The 21359-nt window shown below is 47.4% G+C and overlaps 4 protein-coding genes across 5 annotated transcripts; 2 read left to right on the top strand and 2 right to left on the bottom strand.

Annotated features, from left to right (window-relative positions):
* The first annotated feature begins 226 nt into the window (after positions 1 to 226).
* Positions 227 to 2414, top strand: LOC133903945 (SUMO-conjugating enzyme SCE1-like). The gene is made up of 5 exons (XM_062345442.1): positions 227 to 416; positions 516 to 599; positions 1625 to 1777; positions 1861 to 1974; positions 2058 to 2414. Exons 1-5 carry the CDS (start codon positions 348 to 350, stop codon positions 2118 to 2120), a joined length of 483 nt encoding a protein of 160 aa, XP_062201426.1. The 5' UTR covers positions 227 to 347; the 3' UTR covers positions 2121 to 2414.
* A 316-nt stretch (positions 2415 to 2730) lies between these two features.
* Positions 2731 to 4041, bottom strand: LOC133903873 (putative expansin-A30). The gene is made up of 3 exons (XM_062345346.1): positions 3868 to 4041; positions 3452 to 3767; positions 2731 to 3347 (listed from the first exon to the last, which is right to left on the bottom strand). The coding sequence occupies exons 1-3, from the start codon at positions 4010 to 4012 to the stop codon at positions 3032 to 3034; spliced, it is 777 nt and encodes a 258-aa protein (XP_062201330.1). The 5' UTR covers positions 4013 to 4041; the 3' UTR covers positions 2731 to 3031.
* Positions 4042 to 5015: 974 nt separating this feature from the next.
* On the bottom strand, positions 5016 to 8651 carry LOC133904018 (uncharacterized). The gene is made up of 6 exons (XM_062345506.1): positions 8576 to 8651; positions 5755 to 5903; positions 5542 to 5666; positions 5454 to 5472; positions 5261 to 5365; positions 5016 to 5027 (listed from the first exon to the last, which is right to left on the bottom strand). Exons 1-6 carry the CDS (start codon positions 8649 to 8651, stop codon positions 5016 to 5018), a joined length of 486 nt encoding a protein of 161 aa, XP_062201490.1.
* Positions 8652 to 19368: 10717 nt separating this feature from the next.
* On the top strand, positions 19369 to 20919 carry LOC133902983 (uncharacterized). Of its 2 annotated transcripts, none has more exons than XR_009907173.1 (2): positions 19369 to 20555; positions 20667 to 20919. XR_009907173.1 is itself a non-coding variant. In XM_062344313.1 (2 exons), the coding sequence occupies exons 1-2, from the start codon at positions 19598 to 19600 to the stop codon at positions 20721 to 20723; spliced, it is 669 nt and encodes a 222-aa protein (XP_062200297.1). In that variant the 5' UTR covers positions 19369 to 19597; the 3' UTR covers positions 20724 to 20919. The 2 variants fall into 2 exon arrangements, 1 of the variants encoding a protein (XP_062200297.1); XM_062344313.1 differs by having other exon boundaries at positions 19369 to 20209.
* Positions 20920 to 21359: the final 440 nt, after the last annotated feature.

The raw sequence follows: 21359 nt of genomic DNA on the forward strand, positions 1-21359 counted from the left end.
CCCTAAGTAAGAGGAATAGGGGGTCAAATATGAGGGCTTGGTTGGAGATGCTCTTATTAAGTCTGCAATACATGATGTCGACGGTGTGTGGATTGATGAGATGTCGGAGTTTATCTGGTATTTTATCTGTATTGAACAATCTATAATGAATTAATAGAAGTTATCAAAAAATTTATTCAAGAAACCAAACACTACCTAACTATTCTGAAAGGACAAATAAAATAAAAAGGTATAACAAATAAAAAGGGGAAAGTAAAGGAAGAGGCAAGTTCGTCTTCGAGGTCTCCTCCCGAACCCAAACCCTCCGACGACGGGAGCGAGGAGAGCAGCAAGCCGCCACCGCCGCCATGTCGGGAGGGATCGCGCGCGGCCGCCTCGCGGAGGAGCGCAAGGCCTGGCGCAAAAACCACCCCCACGTCCGTGCCTGCCGTTCGGTTCTTTCTCCTTTTTCTTTTTTGCTTCGTGCCGCTGCCGCCCGATTCGAGTCTCGATCTGATCCTCTTGCTTTTCTGCAGGGGTTCGTGGCTAGGCCGGAGACGCTGGCCGACGGGTCGGTGAACCTCATGGCCTGGAACTGCACCATCCCCGGAAAGCAGGGGGTAAGCACCGGTTCCGTTCGATTCGATCCTGTTCGATTCGTTGGGCAAATATGAGGTCTGTTGGTAATTCTGTTCGATTGGATCATGCGTGTAGGGAAATTTAGGTTTGCGGCTCTGCTGTGTACTAGATTACTATGTAGGCTGGAGTGGTGCTGCGATGCGTGCGCCCTTTTGCAGTTCTGTTCTATGATAGATTTTAGTTTAGTTTAGTTTATTTGGCAAACACATGGTCATTGGTATTTTATTATTGGTGGATTGTAATTATCAATTCGCTTGGCATTTGGATATCGTGAACTATGTGCTCCACTTCTTGATTGACTGCAATATAGGAAAGTAACTAGGACTTGAGGTATGCTTTCACCATACCCTGCACATAAGGATAGGCGGTTTTTCGCATATGAGTTGCCTTTAGGAGTTCTAATACCTTCTGGAAGTATCAGGTCACAACTTAAAAGTTGTTTCCCAGTGACTAGACGTCTGGCGGAGCTGCTTGGATGCTTTACCCATGTTAAAAAGTTATAAAATCATTGGGATTGAGGAAGGGGTGCATAAGTAATATGTTTTTTTCTTCTGGTAATTTATGACAATGGCTGGACCGGTATGTTTTAGGAATTAAGATTATATGCCACCACCACCAGTATGTCGTCATATTAGCATGCTGTTTCGTATCATTTTCCATTTCTGTAAAAATCTTGCATAGCATGTTCCTGGTGAAATGTTGTTTGTTTCTTCATATTTTGTAGCCTGTATTTCTCTTTACTGTTTGTAAACCACCCTGAAACATTGATCTACATTTATTGTACTTTGTTAGGCACCTTGACTTTTTTGTGATACTTCCCAACATTCTGGAATTTATTCAGGTCCAATATTTCAAATGATGTGTGATCGTGCTCTCTAACCCTGCATACTTTGTTGTTTTTTCTAGTTTTCCTTCCATTTTTTCCTTCCAACTGGATCCTGTAACGAGTATTTGCCTCCTGTATTATTATGGGTGGGGTTTTAACTGCTCCCTTGCTTTTATGCAGACTGATTGGGAAGGTGGGTACTACCCTCTTACCCTTCATTTCAGTGAGGACTACCCTAGCAAACCCCCCAAGTGCAAGTTCCCACAGGGTTTTTTCCACCCAAATGTCTATCCTTCAGGAACAGTCTGCCTCTCAATTCTCAACGAGGATAGTGTAAGCGTTCATGCTATTCAATAGGTTTTGTTTAGCGCTAAGCTCGATTCAGAATTTTCAGTTCTCATTGTGTGCAATGTCAGGGTTGGAGGCCTGCTATCACTGTTAAGCAGATTCTAGTTGGAATACAAGACTTGCTTGATCAGCCTAATCCAGCTGATCCTGCTCAGACTGATGGCTACCACCTTTTCATCCAGGTTAGAAAGAAAAAATGAACAAGATTCTGCTATTATTTATTTTCTTCATGTCATTCATCATTTTTTTTTAAAAAAAAATGCAGGATCCAGCTGAATATAAGAGACGTGTTCGTCTGCAGGCCAAGCAGTATCCTGCTCTGGTCTGAGGATGTTGGCATACTAGAGATTCATGATCCATCCTGCACATCCGCATAGTAGTTGTGACATCTTAAATTATGCATCTGAATATGGATTTGACAAGATATAAGATCTCTGGAGAACTGCCCAGTGTAAACTTGAGCCTATTGTGATGTGTGGATCTAGCATTGGCTTCACAAAAATCGGTTCCTTAACCGCTGTAAGTGGTGGAGTGACTGATATTTTGAGACATTCAACTTAACTTTCTTTTTCAATATAACTGCTTTTGTGTGTTATTAAAGAATATATCTGCTTGGGAGTTACATACTGGCTCTACCTTTAGGCCTCTGCTTGATGTTGCCATTTGCAAATGCATTAGTGTAGTGGAAGTGTCCTCCGCCGGGCACCTACGATTTCATGGTTCATCCTGCCAATCGTTTTTGTGTGAAATGGATGCAGTCATCTCTGATTGCATCGAACTTTACAGTTGTTGAAGAAGGTTGAGCGATTTGCAACCGTATGCAGGTTCGATCGACGGATTCGTCGACAGTAATGCTTTGGCCTTTGGTTTATGAGTTCTGACTCTCCATGAGCATATTGGTTATCCTGCTCTACTTGTCCGTAGAAGTAAGGCGAGTCATTTCGCTGTAAATTACTTTCATCCCTTGGAAATTCACGCGGTTATCATTCGTGTCCATCCATGACGAGTGTTTTAGGGAGATTTTGACTGTAAATTTTCGTCTTGTATTTGAATGTAATGCACATTTTACATCAACAATGCTCGCGTCAAGCCCACTGTTCCTCATGGATGGGGGCAACGCGCAACACGGTCCAAACTCTGATACTGAAACGAAGCTACGAAAACAGTAGGAAAACAATAAACAGCAGAGCAGAGCAGAGCCTTCTCGGTATCATGGCTCCCGCAACTTCTGCTCGCCTCTCAGGAGAAGTTCACGCGAGCCTGGTACGTGAGCCCGAGGCACCAGCTCGTCGGCGCGACGTTGGTGGCGACGATGGTCTGCCGGGTGGTGTAGGAGGTGAGCTTGAAGGTGAGCGCCTGGCCGCCGAGCTGCGCGAAGGCCTGGTACGCGGCGCCCCAGTTGTGGCTCATGCGTATCCACCCCGTGCTACTGCCGCGCTTCACCCACATCTCCCCAACGTCGCCGGCGCCGGCCACGTTCATCACGTACGCTAGCAGCCAGTATGCGTTCCCCTGTAGCGCGAACCGCAGCCCGCCTCTCCTCGCGCACGGCACCCTGCAATTGACACGCACGCGAACTGGTTATATATATTGTCCAAAATGGCAAATCAACGGGTGGACAGAACAGGAGCGAGCACGCCGGCGGCGGTGGCGGCTTACCTGCGGTACATGACGGGGACGATGCCGGCGCGCCAGTAGGCCATCTTCATGAAGGCGGGCTTGGAGAGGTCGAAGTGGGTGCGGGGAGGGTTGCACCAGCCGCCGTTGTTGGAGTCTTGCGCCCAGTTGGGCGGGCACAGGTTGGTCGCCGTCACCGTGATCACCGGCGAGCCCCTGTAGCACGAGGGCGAGCCCGTGCACCGCATCTGGTAGCACGTCCCGCACCCGTACCCGTCCCGGAACAGCGTCGTGCTCAGCGCCGCCGTGTCCGTGCCGTACCCGGTTGCGTACAGGTTGCCGTACCCGCACGCGCCACCTGCGGAAAACGTCCCAGCACTCGTAAGCGAATCCCAAGTGCCAGGAAGAAACGAGCGTGGCAGCTAGCTCGGCAGTGCCAAACTGCCAATGCAACGTACCCATGGTCTCCGCCGCGGTCTCGTCGCCGTAGAACGTGGCGTGCGCCGGAGTCCACTGCATCGCCGTGAACCTCGCGTTCGCGCTGGTGGCCATGCTGACCAGTGAGACGACGAGGGCAAAAGCGGCGGTGGATGGAGAAGCCATTGCTCTGGTTTGGCTTTGTTTGTGGTGTTTTTGCTTTGAGCTCTGCAGAGCAATGCATCAGCGAGTGTATTTATAGCGTGCGTCGGATCAATGAGAGTGTAGTCGGTGATGATTGGAGAGGAATATTGTTCACGAGTTGGCGCGACGACGTGCGCGCACACCGGCGATCGTGGAGATTGTACGGTGCCCCAGGCATACGTGCGGGCATGAAACTGAGCTGTACTCTGTTATTCTATCCGTTATTGCAGGTACGGCTGACTAGATATTGTAACTAGGGATTAAAATTTTGCTGAATTTTCGGAAATTTTGGAGGAAAAATGAAATATCTAATTTCGAAATTTTCTTTCACTAACATATGAAACTCACATAGCAGAGGATGAAAAATCACCAAAATTTTGTAAATTTTGGTCTTTTCCCCAATGAACGAAAAAAATTGTAAAACAAAATTGAAATCCCTGATTGCAACTATGTCCTCTGATCGCAATGTTATAACATTCTTCGTCCTTTTAGATTGGGGAGAATGTGGCATACTTTAGTTGCAGGGCAATACAACAAGGTGAACATGCCGGCCGAGAAGGTCTCGAAAATATTTGGTTTTGCTGAAGAAGTAAAATTATTCTGTGCTGATAAATAGTCAACCTATGTTGTTGTGCCGGCTTCATCTCAGAGAAGATGCAACATTTTCATCCTCCATTAGATGGAGCACTGGCCGAGATGAACGTTTGTGATCATTTGACCTCAGAAATTGCAGAGTTTTTTTTTGTTTTGATTTGTTCCCACAAACTTGCATTTAGTTTCAAATTCAGTCTCAAAATTGTGGTAACTGAGTAAGATGGATTGCACCCCAATACTCCGCATTTGCTGAAAATACAGGTCTGGGGGCACCTACTTCACATTTGCAACAGCATTAAAACTACGACAAATAAACAAACAAGCAATTTTAATTTGGAGAACTACAAATGCACGCATTGCCTCATTTTATTTCCCACGAAGAATGTCAAACTCAATCCAAAACCTGAAAAATCACCAAAATAAACAGGAGACAGTGTACATGTTCCCAATGGTATCATAGGCATAACTATATAGCTAGCTGCTCCTCGTTCTTCAATTGCCACACAACCACAGTAACCAGATGGAGGGTAAGCAGTAAGCACGACCCAGTGAACATCAGAACAACATTGAGCAGGAATGCAGGATCTGTATGGTTGGTTCATAGCCTCCATAAGGCTACCTATATCCATATCGAACCTGAGGCGGGAACGGCTGATCAAAGCGCGACATATACTGCATCGGAGGCACTGACATTGTGACGAAATTGCCGTCCCTCTTGTCTAGCTCCACCTTGTGCTGTGTCTGAAGTTGCATCGCAATGCCATCAGATGACTGCAGGTGTTAAAGAATGGGATTACCTGAGTCGACATGAAAGTGAATGTGCAATTACCTGCATACATGAGCAAACCCTACACACAGAGAAAGTAATCTTAGATAGGAGAATTTCCAAAAAAAAAGAACTTGGGAGAGGGCCTTACGTCCAGTAGACCATATCAGACATGCAGGAGATGACATGCGCAGCCTCTGAAAGCTGGCTGTTGCCCAAGATGCACGCGACTAGCGAGCAGATGCAGGCGAGTTGCTGGAGGAGAAACATGAAGCTCTGCAGCGATTCGGAGAGCAGTTTAAGTCCTCAGATTCCGAGACAGGTGTTGTTGAATTGGGTAATCGGTAGACAAAGTGGGCAGTACGATGATGCAGCTTTCGCACTGAGTTGTCTGGATGTTGAACTCGTCTTGCAGCAAGAACCTGGTCGAAGCGACTGAACTGCAAAAGCAGCAAGAAAGGTGATTAAAAGAGGTGAATAGACGTATTATAAATATTTTATAAAATAGATGTCCTACTTATTATTGATCTAACGCTCTTAAAATATAAAAACAAAAGTATAAATTTTAGAGAGATAAAATAATAAAGAAAGTTTTAATACAACATAACTTCACAGATGTAATATGAATTATATGCTCTATTAAGACCATTCTATATGTCTTTGAGCATTAAAGTTTGAAACTTAAATGAAGAATAAAACAAAAATACAGTCACCGAAATAAGTAACTATCCAAGTTAATAGAGACAATAGGATTTAAGATCCTCTCAAATACATAAGTATATTAATATTTATGTCTCCAGTAACAAGAAGAACAATTTTCTAAGGTTAAAAAATCACAGCTTAAAGGTAAAAACGAAAATTAACAAGAAAATAATAACAAAAAAAGAAAAACACTAGAAAAAGGAGAATTCAAACATATGCAAAAACATAAATTTTATTACTCAAAGAGTTCAGCCCTAGTTTAGTTGGATTATAAGAATTTCTCTTTAAAAAACTCTCACATATTACATAGGCTGAGTACTCATCCTCCTCTACTCTAAAACCCTAGCATTAGACTCTCAAATGTGTGGTACACGGGGCTCAAGTTGCTAGTTCAAATTATCCCATAACTCTACCCCTCTATTTATAAGTCTAAAAAATTTGACACCTAAATTTTTTAACTTGTTAACAAAATACCGCTCTCTTGTAGTAAACTTCTACTTATCACTGAGGTTATTTTGGTTCATTTCTTGCTCCATCCATTAAACGGCTACGACGCCTTCATGACTTAGTTTCGTCTCGACGCAAACTTCGCGATAGTGCCACATATTCCTCCAATCCTCTCACGGTTTTGGGGCCCAACCGTGAAACCTTCTGCGCACTTCTCAAAGTGTGACTCGCCACTTGCTTACACCTTAAGCAAGCGCTCTGATATCGACACGTGTACTTTGTCTTGCAATCCTGATCGCCAACAAGTCTCTCCCACTCTCGATACCTCGGGCCATCTTGTCACTTGTACCGGTATCCCTTTTGCTTGACTTTATCAACACGTCGCCTTTATCCCTGCTTCATGCTTTACTTGATCTCCACGTGTACAGCTATGATCATCCTTGACTCCAGCTGGCCTCCTTGATCGTCTGGTACCAAGAGCCTGCTTAGCCCTGATACCCGCCAGCGACTACCAAGTTACATCCATCACCTGCGCACCATGAGACAAGTAAACACATTTCTTCAACTCCAACTCCGGTTAGTCCATAATCAAAATGCTCAAACCAAGCTCAAGCAATCCAAAACTTGACAAATCAAATCGACAACCTTGTCAATCACTTATCACATATAAACCAAGATACATTTCAACTTGGTTTCTCAATAAAAAACCTCCTAAGAATCTAGTACTGAGTCATCTGCCCTGAAATAGAAATAGTAGGTGCATGCAACTTAACAACAACACGCTGGGGCAAGTACCACGATGAGAAAAACATGGTCCGCCTAAGCGCTGAGACTCAAATCCTCTTAAACGTGGACCAAAACCATATAAGTCATGGTAGAATCCACACCGAGCAACGCCTCTAGGAAAAGACTAAAAAATGCTAGAGACTTATGGGTAGGAGCGGGGAAAAGGCTTATGTATGCCAATAGAGGGGTGATACATGTCCCGGGTACTCTACTCTCACTCACGCCTCTCATCTTTCCTACAGCGAAAGCAAAACCCAACAGGGTAACCCTCTCTCTAGCAGTAGGTGCAGTTATAGCATCTCTCGGGACCCAACTGCCAGTCACTTTAGGCTCTCTCACATATACACTCATCTGAGGCTGTGAAGCTCTCTTGAGTGTAAGTTTCTTCTTTGTAGGTTGAGGTGTAGGCTTGTTCTTTTCTGGCATAGATTGTGAGGCATTGATCCTGGCTTTCTCTAACTCTTGGGTAGTGGTGGGATGAATATAGTCTTGCCAGAACTGGTGTAAGCAACTCTCTCAAAATCCAAACCCAAAACTAACTTAGCCTTATCAGCACACATCTTTGTATTGACCAAGATTAAATCCATTTTGCCCTAGCCTTCTGAGCACTTCTCTACAAGGGAAAGAAGGTACTCATTCTCTACCATGAGCTTTTCAACTTACTCTCTAACTCAGCTGAGCTTGTCCTTAAGGATCATGTACGTGGGACGCTTAGGCTGCACATCCGTAGAACTCTCAGCACTCTCTAATCTAGACTCTAACTTATTTATGTGCTTGTCTTTCACTTCAGCATCCTTTCAAAGGAAAGGACAATTCTTGCAAGCGCATAAGAGAGTAGGTCTAGACTCGTCCTCAAAAAGCTTCTTCTTGGCAGTCTCAAGCCAACTAGCGACTTGAGAATGCACAGTTTGAAGCTCGGTTAGTTCACTCATGATAACCAAGTAACTCTCACAATCCTCATCCTGAACCTTAGTCCTAGACCTAAGCAACTCAAACTCAGAAAAAACAGACTCATACTTAGACCTAAGCTCCTTCAACTCACACACATCTTTTTTAAGTAACCTATCTTGGCTAACAAGAGCATCATTCAAGGTATAAACTTAGATGAAAAGCTGATCGTAGGAAGGTAATACATCAGAGGGATTAAGCTCGGGGTCGCTGATGTTGTCGTTGTCCGCCATGAAGCATAGGCTTGTGAATTACTTGGTATTTTTCTTATTTCTTCACTTGCGGTTCCTCCTCCTCTGAACTCTCCTCCTCATTTGATGAGATGTCGATGTTGCTGAGAGCTACCACGAACATCCTAAAAGCCGCCTTCTTGGCCATCTTATCGCGGTTCTTCTTAAAGAAGGGCTTCCTGTTCTTCTTCTTGTGCCTATTGTAGTCGTGGTCGTTGTCCTACCTTTTCTTGAGTTTGGGGCAGTCCACCTTGAAGTGAGTGATATCACCGCACTCAAAACAAGCACGGGATCCCCCTCTCCTTCAGTCTCTACAAAACACCCCCTCAAAAGTCAGGAACTTGTATAAAGACTTGGTAGTAAATCTCATTGATTTATCTAGAGCCCAAGCCACATCATCCTCATTATCATTCAAATGGATATCCTGCATCTTGCATGACAGCTCCTCCCATTGGAGCCTGTCACTTGTGGTTAGACTCCTTTTAAATTGATCCTCCCACTCGTTGTGGCCCCAACAATCAGAGATAATAACATATGGGTCAGCACACATGTCAAACAAGGCAGGATTGTGTTTTTAAAGGAGTCTCTCCTAACCACACATTTCTCCAGAAGGAAACCTTATTGCCATTATTAACTGTATAAACAACACCGCATTGAAATAGGTGTTTGACCTTATGCAAGCTTTTCCAAAACTGAGAAGCACCTCTTTGTCTGGATGTGAAAAAAGTTGCCATCTGACATATATTTGGCCTTGAGCAACTTATATCAGATGTTCTCAGAGCCAGAAACAAACTTCCAGATCCATTTGACCAGCAAACATTCATTCATTATCTGAGTGTTTAGGATACCAAGCCCCCCATACTTTTTAGGTATGGATATGGCTACCCATTTTGCCATATGATATATGTTCACATCTTCTGCCCCTCTCCAGAAAAATCTTGACCTAACTGTGTCCATTTTCCTATGTACCCCCTTAGGAAGGAGATAGAATCATATGGTGTACATAAGTAAGCTATTTATGCAAGAGTTTATCAAGGTTGACCTGCCTCCATAGGTCAAGTTTTTGCCCTTCCATGGGTATAGCCTTTTGATCATCTTTGTTAGAATCTCATTTGAGGCACTAGCTCTCTAATGGTGGTATGAGATAGAAATACCCAAGTATTTCAAAGTGAGCTGACCCAACTTGCAGTTGAGCATGTTTGACACCCTTTCCGGCTCATCCTGATTCATTCCAAAAGCAAAACCTCGCTTTTGTGGAAAGTAATCTTAAGTCCGGAGAGCCATTCAAAGCAGTACAAGATGATTTTAAGATTAAGAATAGAGTTTTCAAAACCATCAATCATCAAGATTGTGTCATCAGCATATTGGATGTGGTTGATCCCACCTGGAATCAGATGGTCAACAACCCCTTTGAGCAGGCCCTTGTCTGAAGCTTTATTTATCAGAACATCCAGGATATCAGCTGCAATGTTGAAAAGTAAAGGTGATAGGGGGTTCTCCTGTCTCAAACCCTTGTAAGTTCTAAAGTATGCTCCCCTCTGGCCATTGATATTAATGCAGACTCTACCCCCCTTTTCGAAGTCATTTTTCACCAACATCCCTTGCTACCTTTTTCTTCTTAATTCATGTATAACTTCATGGAGGATCACCACTCCCTCCAAAATGTTCCTACCCTTAATGAAAGCAGTTTGGCTTGGTCCAATAACCTCCTTTGCTACTGGTGTCAATCTATTGTTGAGGACCATGGTGAAGCCCTTGTAGTCTATATTGAGTAGACGTGTAGGCCTGTATTGCTTTAATGGTGTTGGCCTCTTTGACCTTAGGGATCAGAGTTATAACACCATAATTGATTCTTTTCAGATCCAGCCTTCCTTCATGAAGGTCATTGAACATGTCAAAGATGTCCTCCTTGATCCAGTCTAGAAGACCTTAAAGAAGATAGCAGTGAAACCATTTGGGCCAGGGGCAGAGTCCTCTTTCATGCTCTTGAAGGCCTCCTCAATTTCTTGAGTAGAGAAGGGCTAAACCAAGATGTCTGTGGCCTCAGTTGTCAGTCTTTTAGGGTTGTTCTAGAAGGATTCATGAAACCTTAGCCCCTCTCTAGCATCAGAACCAAAGAGTTTCTTGTAGAAGTCATAGATGTGAACCCTGATTTCATCCTGAGAGCTGATTTGACCTTGCTCAGTTTCCATAGACAGGATAAGATTCTTTCTCCTTCTCCCATTGGCCAGCAAATGAAAGAATCTTGTGTTGTTGTCACCCTCTTTGATCAAGGTCTTTCCACCTTTCTGTTTCCAGTGAATTTCCTCCACGAAAAGAATTGTCTCAATGTTTTTTTTTTCTAAATTGTATCTAAGCTCCCATTCCTCCATAGCTAGTCCCTTTGAGTTTGTCTTACCATCAAGCCTATCAAGCTATCCCAGCATCTCATGTTTGTTTTTATCTGCTCCTCCATATGTTGTCTATACTAACGTCTCATAAATTGCCTAATATCACATAGGCTACCATGCCATTTATCCATAGAGTAGCCATTATCATGCCTTCTTGCTTTCTTCTCTAGCTACCTTTGCTGAACAAGATCCTTGAAATTGTCATCTAAGAGCCACTGTCTCTCAAAGGAGAAATATTTGCACCTCTGCATCCCAGCCTCCTCTAAATCAAAACAAATAAGATTGTGGTCTGAGCCAACCCTAGTCAGGCTCCATGCATGACATAAGGGGAAATGTTGCTCCCAATCACTAGAGATAAGAAACCTATCAAGGTTCACCATTATTGGAGAGAGTTGTTTATTAGTCCAAGTATATTTGGCTCCAGATCTTTTCACTTCCCTTAAGTGAAATTTCCAACTTTGCATCACGTTCTCGATCACAGGAAATCAACAGCCCAAGATCATCCAGACACAAGGAGAAAGATACGAAACATACACACATGGGAGGTTCGTTGTGACAGCGTTGGTGATGTTGGTGTGCCAAACATTGCGGTAGCTCTACTACTGCTACATCTTCTCCATCATCGCCTCCTACCTTGCCATAGGTATCATCCCTCCCTGCCGTGGGCGCGCACTCGAACGACGACGTTTATAGCATTTGTGTAATTGTACCTTCCTACTAGAGTGTTCATCCAATTTCACATAACATTTTTTTCATGATCTCCATTAGAGTATATGGTATAAGATACATAAGGATCTAGTTGTTATGGTAGGATAGAATTAGATTCCATATCTCTGCGGTTGTTTGATATCCAAGTCATCTGTACTCTATATATTCCGTCATCGAGGCTCAATGCAATACACACAATATTCAACCAATTCTATTCCTCTCGTATGGTATCAGTTTAGGTTTTAGTCATAGCCCTAAACCCATCGCTTCCGCTTCCGCTTCCACCACGTCATCCCCATGGAGATCGATCTTCATGATCTCTGCCGGAGGCTGCGCGACCTGTAGCTAGGTTCTCGCGGTTGATCCTATTGATCCGCCATTGTCTTCGTGTCGTCCAGCACCAGAAGGGCTCCTGCTCCTCTGTGCACGCATTTCTCCCATCCGATGGACCGAGCCAACCACAAAGGAAGGGTTACAACGCTTCGCAGGACTACACGTGACTACTTCATAATACATAAGGGGGGGGGGTACACAAGCGCGACACAAACTAAGATCAGATCGTGATGCTTTGTTCCCTTGCTTCTGGAGCCTCTAGTCTTCTGCGGGGCCGGTGACATTTTCACTCTCTATGGGAAGAGAGTCTTCTGGTGGAGTGAGGGGAGTGTACTCTTCATCTTCCGTTGTGCTGGGGGACTTCTGAGTCAGTGGGAGGGGTTCTTCTTCTTCCTCCATGGCTTCACGAGGTGTGGGTGGTGGCGGTGCTGGGATGTTCTCTGAGAATTTCCTCTTGAGGCTTCCCATGGGGCAGACTACGATTCCTTTGAGCACTAGGCGTCCTTCTTGGCCAGGAAGGTGTAGGACCTTGCTTCTTGCACGACCAGTGAGGTAGGCCTCACTGATCGCTTGTTGTGGAGGTCCTTGGTGGCCTTTACCGCCTCTTCGGTTGCAACGATGTGGCTCTCGGCTTCTGCGGTCTGGGCTTTTGCTTCTGCGAGCTGAACGCGCAGGGATCTCACACGGGTTTCGTCTTCTTCGGCTCGGCGGAGGCACTTCCTTAACTCAGCTGCCTGCTGGTCATATAGTTCGTCCAGGGCCAGCAGGTAGCGAGTCATGGCCACCATAGTCGGGTCACTCAACCGCATACCCAGACCCTCCAAGGTCTTCATCTGGGACATCCAGGTGGGGCGATTCTTCTCCATTGGGGGAAAGAACCTTAGGGAGGTGCGTCCGACGGGCCTCTCATACATCTGGCAGAGGTAACGCAAGGCCTTGCGGGCAACAACTTGATAGGTGTCCGCGAATTGGAATCCCGTGGTGGACACACTCCAAGGCTTTTTGTCGGGGTAGTATTCACTTGCTCCGATGTGGATGGTGACTTCGTCGCGCTCAGTGGCACACTCCTCGTACTCTCGGCCAACATACTCCGGGTGCTCCATGATTCCCAACCTAGCCATGGTAGCGTACAACACCTTGGGAAAATCGGGAGTATCCGAGCAGTACTCGGTTACCCAGCCTAGCTCTTCCATCTGCAGAGAGGAGGGGGGTCTGCGTTGGTTAAAGAGCTTTTTCAAAGGAAGGGAAGGGAAAAGAGAACTTTTTGCAACTTAGTTTTTACAAAAATAACACGTCCATGCCTACGGTCTCATCCTACAGCCAAGTATGGCTCTGATACCACCTAAAGCGCCCCGGGTGATCCCCAGTGCTTAAAACCATTATTATACCAGTCCCTGGATCAGTCGCTGGTAAATAACAGTCTTACAACAGGTAATATCAATACCGTACAACTCGAGGGACGGTGAGCATAATCCACCATCCTAATAAAACATACAACACTAAGCCTAAGTGCATTATTATAAGGGTCTACAACAACATAATACACAACAGAGGCAGCATGGGAATCACGCCACTCCACAGGCAACTCAGGTGCGGACGCGACCAAGCCTACTCATCTTCCTCACCGCCTGCCTCGGTGAAGTTCAGATCATCCTCTGAAAGTACAAGCAAGGGTGAGTACAAAAGTACTCAACAAGTCTCAACTCTTACCCTACGGCAAGGGTACGAATATATGCACGAGAGGATGACAAGGATAAGATGTAAGGTTGGATTTTTTTGCAGAAAGCTAAGTTGTACACATGCACGGTTCATTTATGTAAAGCGTTTTATGAAAATGACATCAGTAATAAAATATGGTTGTCCAAATTTTATTGTTGCTGGATGCCCCGTCCACGACAACCCACGGCACACGGTCGGACCTAAATTCCGAAACAGCGCATACCTTGCCCACTCCCTCACAAGGAGAACACATGCAACCCAGCTAGTTGCTGTGACCAAACCATAGTTCGTCCATGACCGAGGACACGGTTATTCAAATAGTTTTACCTCTGTAGAGTTGTACACTTTACCCACAAGTTGAGTTCGACAACATTCCACCGCCGTGGAAGCGCGACTCAACAAAGCCATTACCCACCACAACATCATCACACTAACCGCCTACGGGAGCTAACCAGGGGTTCATGACCTTTAGCCAGACCTCCAACTGGGTTGCCAAGCCTGCACCACCTGCACCTACTCCATGGTTCCCCGCAGCACACCTACCTCCAGACGGTAGTAGACTAGTTGGGGGGATTTTGACTAAGCCCTGCCCATACAGGGTTGAGTGGTTATACTGTATAGACTAGGTAGGATATCACATCAACTCGGTCCTTAAACGAGCCAAGGCAAGCATCTCCTCAGGGAGCCTGCCACGCAGGCAACACTCCTCCCGAAGCCTGTCTCATCGACAACGCCTCGACTCCCTAGGCATTCCCGAAGGAACCCTGATTTGCCCCAGCTTTAACCCGAACTCAGGAATTGACCTTATCGCGCGACCATAACCCACACAACACCAACAACAAGTTTTACACCTTTCAAAAAAACTAGATATGATTAAGCTTGAAGTAACAGTAAAGAATATCATTCCTAAGCACACTAGTACAAGGTAATCACCTAGGCTACGACGAGATCCTAGGTTTACCAAGATTAAACATTCAGGATAATACAAATGGTTGGCTAAGACTACATTAGGTTATAACTAGATCAACAGTTTAAAATATGCCAACTAGTAACACTGCAAGCCTTATATCGGAGTGAAACGGCTGCTACGGGTTGTGTTGATAAAACTGGGTTCAATATGGTCAAAGGGAAATGGATCGAGCAGGTCCAGCAACACACCAGAGTTGGTGGCGACGGCGATTGACATGGGAACAGCGCGGAGAGGCGCTTTGGCTTGGGTTTGAGGGCTATGGAAGTATGTACGCGGCGCAGGGAGACTTCCTGTGTACGCGATTTGGTCATTGGGGCACCCACAACGGCCGGCGACCGAGAAGCGGCGCGGCGGTCATGGCTGCCACGGTGATAGCTCGGGAGAGGGGCAGAGGAGTTGGGCAGAGAAGCTGGGAATGTAGGGTGTGGCTCGGTGGAGCTCGCCGTGAGGCCAATTTGGCCGACGGCGGCTCTGTCTGGAGGATCGACGCTAATTCCAACGGCGGCCAGAGGGGAAACAGAGACAGTGGAGGGAGGCGGAGAGGAAAGGGAGGACTTGCCTTGAGCTCAGATTGAACCGCGGTGAGGTGTAGTGGAGCTTGGGCATGGCTTTTATAGGCGGGGAAGAGCGGATTCTTGCCGGTGAGAGGATGGCGGCAAGGACGACTCGGCGTGCTTTGGTACAAACGGCGTAAATGCAGCCGTAGCTGAGCAGCCCAACTCCGGCTACTCCGTACGCGCGTGCGCGGATGTGTTGGCACGGAGGGAGAACGGGTCGGGGCGAGCAGACGACACGACAGCGTCTGGCGGTGTCCGGCGGCTGGGTTTCTCGTGTGTGGTCGTCGCCGGTACAAATGGGATGTGACGAGTTAGAGCTGAGGGGGAAGGAGAGGGACGGCACGACGGATATGGCACATGCATTGAGCAAGCAGAGGGTGGGGTCACGCGTGTACGCGGCCATGCGAGCTCTTCGCACGCGCGCGTACTACATGAGTGTGGTCACCGCGAGGAAGAAGAAGAGGGGAGGTGCGCGCGAGCCGGGCTGGTGTTGCGCGGGGAAGGAACAGAGAGGGGGAGATGGGCTGGAGGGGGAGGAAGTGGGGCGGCCCAGGGAGGGAAAACGGGCGGGCCGGAGCGGGTTGGCTGGGTGAGGAAAGGGGAGAAGAAGAGAAGATGGGCCGGAGGAAAAAAAAATACAGTTGGACCCAAGGGAAGGGGGAGGTTTTGAGGTTTTTGGAAAAGATTTGAGATGGTTTTGAAATGACTTGAAGGAGTTTGTTTGAATAATTTTTTTGAATTTTGAATTGGCCAAAATTTGGGATGTTACATGAAAGCCATACCAAAGCCAGCACTCACCCAAAACTGTAGGAAAGGATTCTCCTAGACGACGCCTCCAAAAAGGGCACAACACCAAAGGCATCGTTGTTGTCCATTTTGAAACATTGGAAGGGGTTTTCACTCGGAGAATCTCCCAGGGTTGACCGAGAACACCACAACACCGCCTTCAAGAAGGGAACGACACCCGAGGATGTCATCGGTGCTATAATCGATAGACGTCAAACAGAGCTTTCACCCGATGTTACCGAACCCACGAAGTCGATTGGAGCAAAAGACCGTTGCCAGGAAGACACGAGAGAAGCATTGCCACTACCGCTAGCACACTGAAGCTTCAGGCACAAAAATAGCCTAAACACTACGGAGGATCACCATTACAAGAAGTTTGAGAGAGAAGAACAGAAGCAACGACATGATGAACCACAATCTATGCCACAGTCAAGACAAACTACGGCAAGCGTACAATGCTAAGAACTCCGACCATCAACGACAGAGTAACAAGAACGAGAAGCGACCATCCCTCAGGGTGGCAAGAAATATACGCAGGAGCCCAGCGAGGTAGCTGGCCACGACGCTGCTGGCGAGCACCCTGACGGTAACGGCGAAGCATGGGGAGATGGAGCTCGGTGCCGAAAGCCGCCCAAGCGCGTCGACGTGAAGGATCCGACGACATCGCGAAGAAACCAACGGCAACACACGGAAACAGGCGGCCGCGTGCCTCCGTGCCAACAGGGTACAAGGCCACCGCGCGCGCGTGAATGGCCGTGCCGCCAGGCCGCTACGCCTCCAGTAGCGCATTGCCGAACCGCTATGCAGCTGGGCCACCACACAATCAGGCCGTCGTGCGAGCAACGCCACGTCGCCGGGTCCATGCGCCGACGTTCAAAAACACGCCACGGTGGAGGCCGCACAGATCTTGCGCAGACACGGCCAGAGCAGCTTATAGGTGAGCGTTGCAAGCCAGATCTGATATCAGCAGCTGAAGAACCGGCGCCATCACGGAGGCCATGAAGATCCAGTGCTGTCACGACTGGAGAACCTCGAAGGTGTGCGACGCCGGCGGGACCTCGACGCAACCCCCGTTGAGAGCTCCATGGAGAGGTCGACCAGAGATCTCGCATAACAGCAAGTAGAACCCAGCGGGCACACACCAGCGGCGGATTCAACAGGGGGTTGAAGGGGCTTAAGCCCCCTTAAAGCATGAACAATACTAGTTGTTTGTAGCTAAGTGCTTAAGGAAAGAGAGTGTTAATCATCTATATAAAAATTATAGTTTCCAATGCTAATAAAAACTAAAGGTGTTAAATATAATTAAGTATCTTGTTAGCACTAATATAAATAGTGATATTTAAGTAAGCACATCACTTTTTATCTAAGCACTTATGTTATTGTAGAAAAAAATTCATATATACCTCCACTAAACATCTTATTATATATGCTCTTACTCACAGGTGCTTTATGGAGAGAAAAGAGAGATACTAGGGAGAAAGAAAAAATGGGGAGCTTAGGAGGAAGTAGTCGTCCGCCACTGGCACACATATCCGAAATCTGTACCAATGGAGTACTAAACAAGATGGGAATGATAGTTTATCCGTGTGCCAGATATACGTCCTTGTTAAGCCAAGCTATCTGCTGACCGAGGAATTAGCTAGCATCTCCACGACGTATCCAATTATCCAGAGCGAGGGCTACGTACGTATCACCGGTTCCATCGCCGCATTAAGCAGTCCAAAACACAATCCAAACCCAGGCACCCAGCTACAACTCCAACTCCGATCGTCACAAACTAGAACCGCGGAACATACTCTTTAACGATCAGTGGCTGAAAATCGCAAGATGTTTAACCGACGGTGTGAACACATATAAAAAAGAATATGTGACCGCAAGGTTGGGGGAAGGGTTAAAATTTAGGATGGATTCACCGGATACCAGGTTTAGAGAGATGTTTAGGGAGGCGGTCCGATCGGCGATGGGTGGTGGTGTGGCGAGTTGACGGTGACATCACCGTAGCCGCCGGTGATGGGCGGGGTTGGCCGCGAGGGCAATAAAAACAGAGCAGTTAGCATGGTAGCGAACGGTGCGGGGAAGCGAGATCCATCAATATAAAGGAGAAAACAATGCACTTTGGGCCGAAGAAAGAAGAAACCATCTCTCGTATTAAATACAGATTCGACGGTTGAGCTGTATCTACTAAACAAAACAACATATTTACACGTTTGAGATTTAGCATCGCCCTAAAACTAAAAACGTCTCGAGTCGAGTCTCGACTAGCTGTCAGATTCTACTACACAAAAAACGGCACTTGCTTCTTCTTTCTTTTAAAGCAGCCTGATTGATCATGCTCGGACTCCTATCAAACATCTGGATAATTAATTGGCTGCGGGCAGTTAGCTGTTACCGGGGTGCCTCCACGTGGCTGATGGCTATCGATGTGTAGCTCTAGAAGAAGAAGAGCACCCGATGGCTATGTGACTGGTGGTTTCTCGCGTACGCGCCCGCCATCGCCATGTGGTTGGAGCCTTGAACCTTTCCTCTCGGGGGCACCAATGGCCGCCATGTGTGCGCCCGCGATTGCACAGGCCAATCTGCCTTCTTCCGGGTACCAGAAGGACAAAGGCACTGATGCGGTGGAAGCGGAATGAAACTTTGCAGATTTTCACCTCTACAAAGGTGCCGCGGCAAATTTTCCTATCTGCCATTTTCAGCTGTACAGAGGTGCCGCGGCAAATTTTCTCATCCGAAGACCTGGACACGACAACGAGTCCAACTAGGACGGAAGCTGGAAACCTGTTCCGGTTCCGGTTCCTACGCATGCTGGGACGTGAAAACCTCATCGGAGTCGTGTGTTTTCCGAGGCAGTTACCCACCCGTTTACCCTCCGAGCTCCCGCCGCCGAACCGGCAAGTACGTGGCGCGACCAGTAAGGTAAGGCCGTTGCTGTTGTGGAAAATAAAAAATCTATGCAATGGTGCTACAAATAACTCCTCAGCAACATAGTTTGAATGTCTATTACATCTTCTTAATATGAATGTCAAAGTAATATATAAAATTCACACAACAATAATCATATATACATATATGTATTAAATAATAAGTATATAAGATAATTTTTTATTTAGATATCATCTATGCTTTGAGAAACATATTAGGGACAGACGAGCGCTTGGCTCGCTGGCAAGACGAAGGGAGCGTCTCCGCTGGTCCGAGGTTTGATCTCCGGGTCTACACCTCCCCATAAAAAAAATCTTCAAAGAAAACAGAGTAAAAAGGGGCCTGTTCTAAAAAAAAATAAAAAAAAACATGTTAGGGACTAAGTGACATCATTTGTCGCGGGCGCGGGCATCAGAGCTGCATATATGCCTGCATCACAGCTGCATAGATTTTTTTTCCCTGTCGCGGGCGTGCGGGTTAGCTCTGTCAAATCAAACTCCTCGCGACGCCCCGCTCGCACAACACCACGTTCCTCTCAACCGTCCGTCGGCCTCAACGCGGCGAAGCAAAAAGATCACCTGCCAGCCTCCGCAATCCGCATCCACTTCCCTAGCTTAAAAGACTCCGACACCCAATCCCACTGCCTGATCACAACTCGCAAACCGAACCCACTTGGCGTTGCGCTGGCCGGCAAGTTGGCTCGGCGGCGATGGAGAAGAAGCTGCTGCCGCTGGTGCACAAGCACATGCACGGCGGCGGCGGGGAGCGGATGTGGGCGCGGCCGTGGCGGTGGGCCAAGACGGCCTTCTTCCTCGCCGCCATGCTCGCCTCGCTGCTGCTTGTCTGCGGGCCGCCGCCGCTCGTCATGCTCCTCGACCTCGCCCTCCCGCCGGCGCTCCTCTCCGCTAGTCTCAGCGCCGGCGACGGTCTCGCTTATGGCTCGTTCACGTCGGCGGTCCTGGCCCAGGCGCGCGCGTTCGACTTCCGGTCGTCCCTCGTCGACCTGCCCGCCGTCTCCGCTGCGCGCGCGCTCCTCGTCCTCTGTGCGTACGTGGTGTTCGGGGGAGGCGCGGCGTACCTGTGGGTCGTCGTGGCGTGCGCCGCGGGGTCCGTGTCCTACGTGCTGGCCAAGGCCGCGGCCGTGCTGCCACCCCGAGCCGCGCTGCAGGGAGGGAACGCGCGCGCCGTGACCGTAGCCGCCGGCCCGGAGGCCATGCTCCTGCTCTCGCTGGCGCTCGCCGCCGCGCACCTCGCAGCGGCGTACCGGGCCAGCTGCCGCGAGCGCCGGCGCATGCTCGTGTACAGGATCGACGTTGAAGCGGTAAGTGCCAGCATAACCAATCCTCTCTCTGCCTTCCGCCCTGCAAATCGCACGAGCTATCTTCTTCCACAAACCTTCACGCCTGCGCAACGAAAAATCCGAATCTTTTTCTGCATCTCAGAAGGCATTATGATTCTCACGAACAATCCAGGCATGTTGTTGGGTTCATCGACACCCTATCGTCTCTGCTTTCGGTGACAAAGAGGACATAAGATTCTCGCGCATAGCCATTAACGCGTAGCTGCAACGCGCCGCAGAGTTTAGGAACAAAAGGTTAAGCCGTGCTCTTCAGTTGCACACTGGTAGACTAGACAAGGATATCTGCTGCATTTGAAAGTGCCTTAAAGTAAGCGTATTTTGGGAAAATTTAGAGTAAGCTCATTCTAACTTTCGTGTTTTACTGAGGAGAAAAGATGGAGCTTTTTTTACAGAACAACCACTTGATTTACCTATGCAGGTTTGGCTAAAAGGAGGCCATCAAACACCTAAAGGGCTGAAGCAATGTAGTGTCTGACAGACACTGTGTTCTCGTCCTTATTAGACCCAATTTTTGGTTGAGTTGTTCTTCGTCATCTGTACACTAAGATACGTTACTTGTATACTCACCGTCACTATCCGAAGCGAAGATAATGTAAATACGAAACAGCTGTTGCTTAATCAATCAGTCCGGCCGGCCTCCTGCGATGCGATCCAGGACGAGCCGTGTTCAACGTCCAGTTTCTTTCTGATTACAGCACCCTTCTAGAAATCAAACTTGTGTGTGTGTCTGAAGAAAGCCAGTGGCCACAAAGAGACAATGCTGGAAGAAACTTTCTATGCTGTACCAACCAAACTATGCACCAATTCAGAGGAACTTCGTTTTTCTTTTTTGAGCTGTGAGAGGAACTTCGCTTTCACCAAAAAAATTCAAAACGAAACAACACAGAGCAGAGAGCCCGGGTCAATGGTGTTCTACTGCTTTCTCCTAACATTTCAGGCCAAGCTGGTTGAGGACAAAAGTTAGGGGAGACATCTGGTTCTGAAACCGGCAAGGGAAAGTGGCGTTCGCCGTTTGGGGAGCACGTCAGTACCGGTTGGGCAGAGTAGAGATGAAATGGTTTGGAAATGCGACGTCATGCAAACAAGAGAGATAATTTGCCAGCCCAAGCCT

The sequence above is a fragment of the Phragmites australis genome, chromosome 21 (assembly GCF_958298935.1).
Source record: "Phragmites australis chromosome 21, lpPhrAust1.1, whole genome shotgun sequence".
NCBI classification, from domain to species: Eukaryota; Viridiplantae; Streptophyta; class Magnoliopsida; order Poales; family Poaceae; genus Phragmites; species Phragmites australis.

Bases quoted from the DNA above. Each gene is read 5' to 3' on its own strand.
- LOC133903945 (XM_062345442.1), top strand. From the start codon at position 348: ATGTCGGGAGGGATCGCGCGCGGCCGCCTCGCGGAGGAGCGCAAGGCC. The intron at 417-515 runs GTCCGTGCCTGC...GCTTTTCTGCAG, and splicing joins GGCGCAAAAACCACCCCCAC to GGGTTCGTGGCTAGGCCGGA. The intron at 600-1,624 runs GTAAGCACCGGT...GCTTTTATGCAG, and splicing joins CCATCCCCGGAAAGCAGGGG to ACTGATTGGGAAGGTGGGTA.
- LOC133903873 (XM_062345346.1), bottom strand. From the start codon at position 4,012: ATGGCTTCTCCATCCACCGCCGCTTTTGCCCTCGTCGTCTCACTGGTC. The intron at 3,768-3,867 runs GTACGTTGCATT...CGTTTTCCGCAG, and splicing joins GACCGCGGCGGAGACCATGG to GTGGCGCGTGCGGGTACGGC. The intron at 3,348-3,451 runs GTAAGCCGCCAC...TGTCAATTGCAG, and splicing joins GTCCCCGTCATGTACCGCAG to GGTGCCGTGCGCGAGGAGAG.
- LOC133904018 (XM_062345506.1), bottom strand. From the start codon at position 8,651: ATGGCCAAGAAGGCGGCTTTTAGGATGTTCGTGGTAGCTCTCAGCAAC. The intron at 5,904-8,575 runs GTTCAGAGGAGG...AATAATAAGTAG, and splicing joins CTCATCAAATGAGGAGGAGA to GACATCTATTTTATAAAATA. The intron at 5,667-5,754 runs GTACTGCCCACT...GAATCGCTGCAG, and splicing joins AGTGCGAAAGCTGCATCATC to AGCTTCATGTTTCTCCTCCA.
- LOC133902983 (XM_062344313.1), top strand. From the start codon at position 19,598: ATGGAGAAGAAGCTGCTGCCGCTGGTGCACAAGCACATGCACGGCGGC. The intron at 20,210-20,666 runs GTAAGTGCCAGC...TTACCTATGCAG, and splicing joins ACAGGATCGACGTTGAAGCG to GTTTGGCTAAAAGGAGGCCA.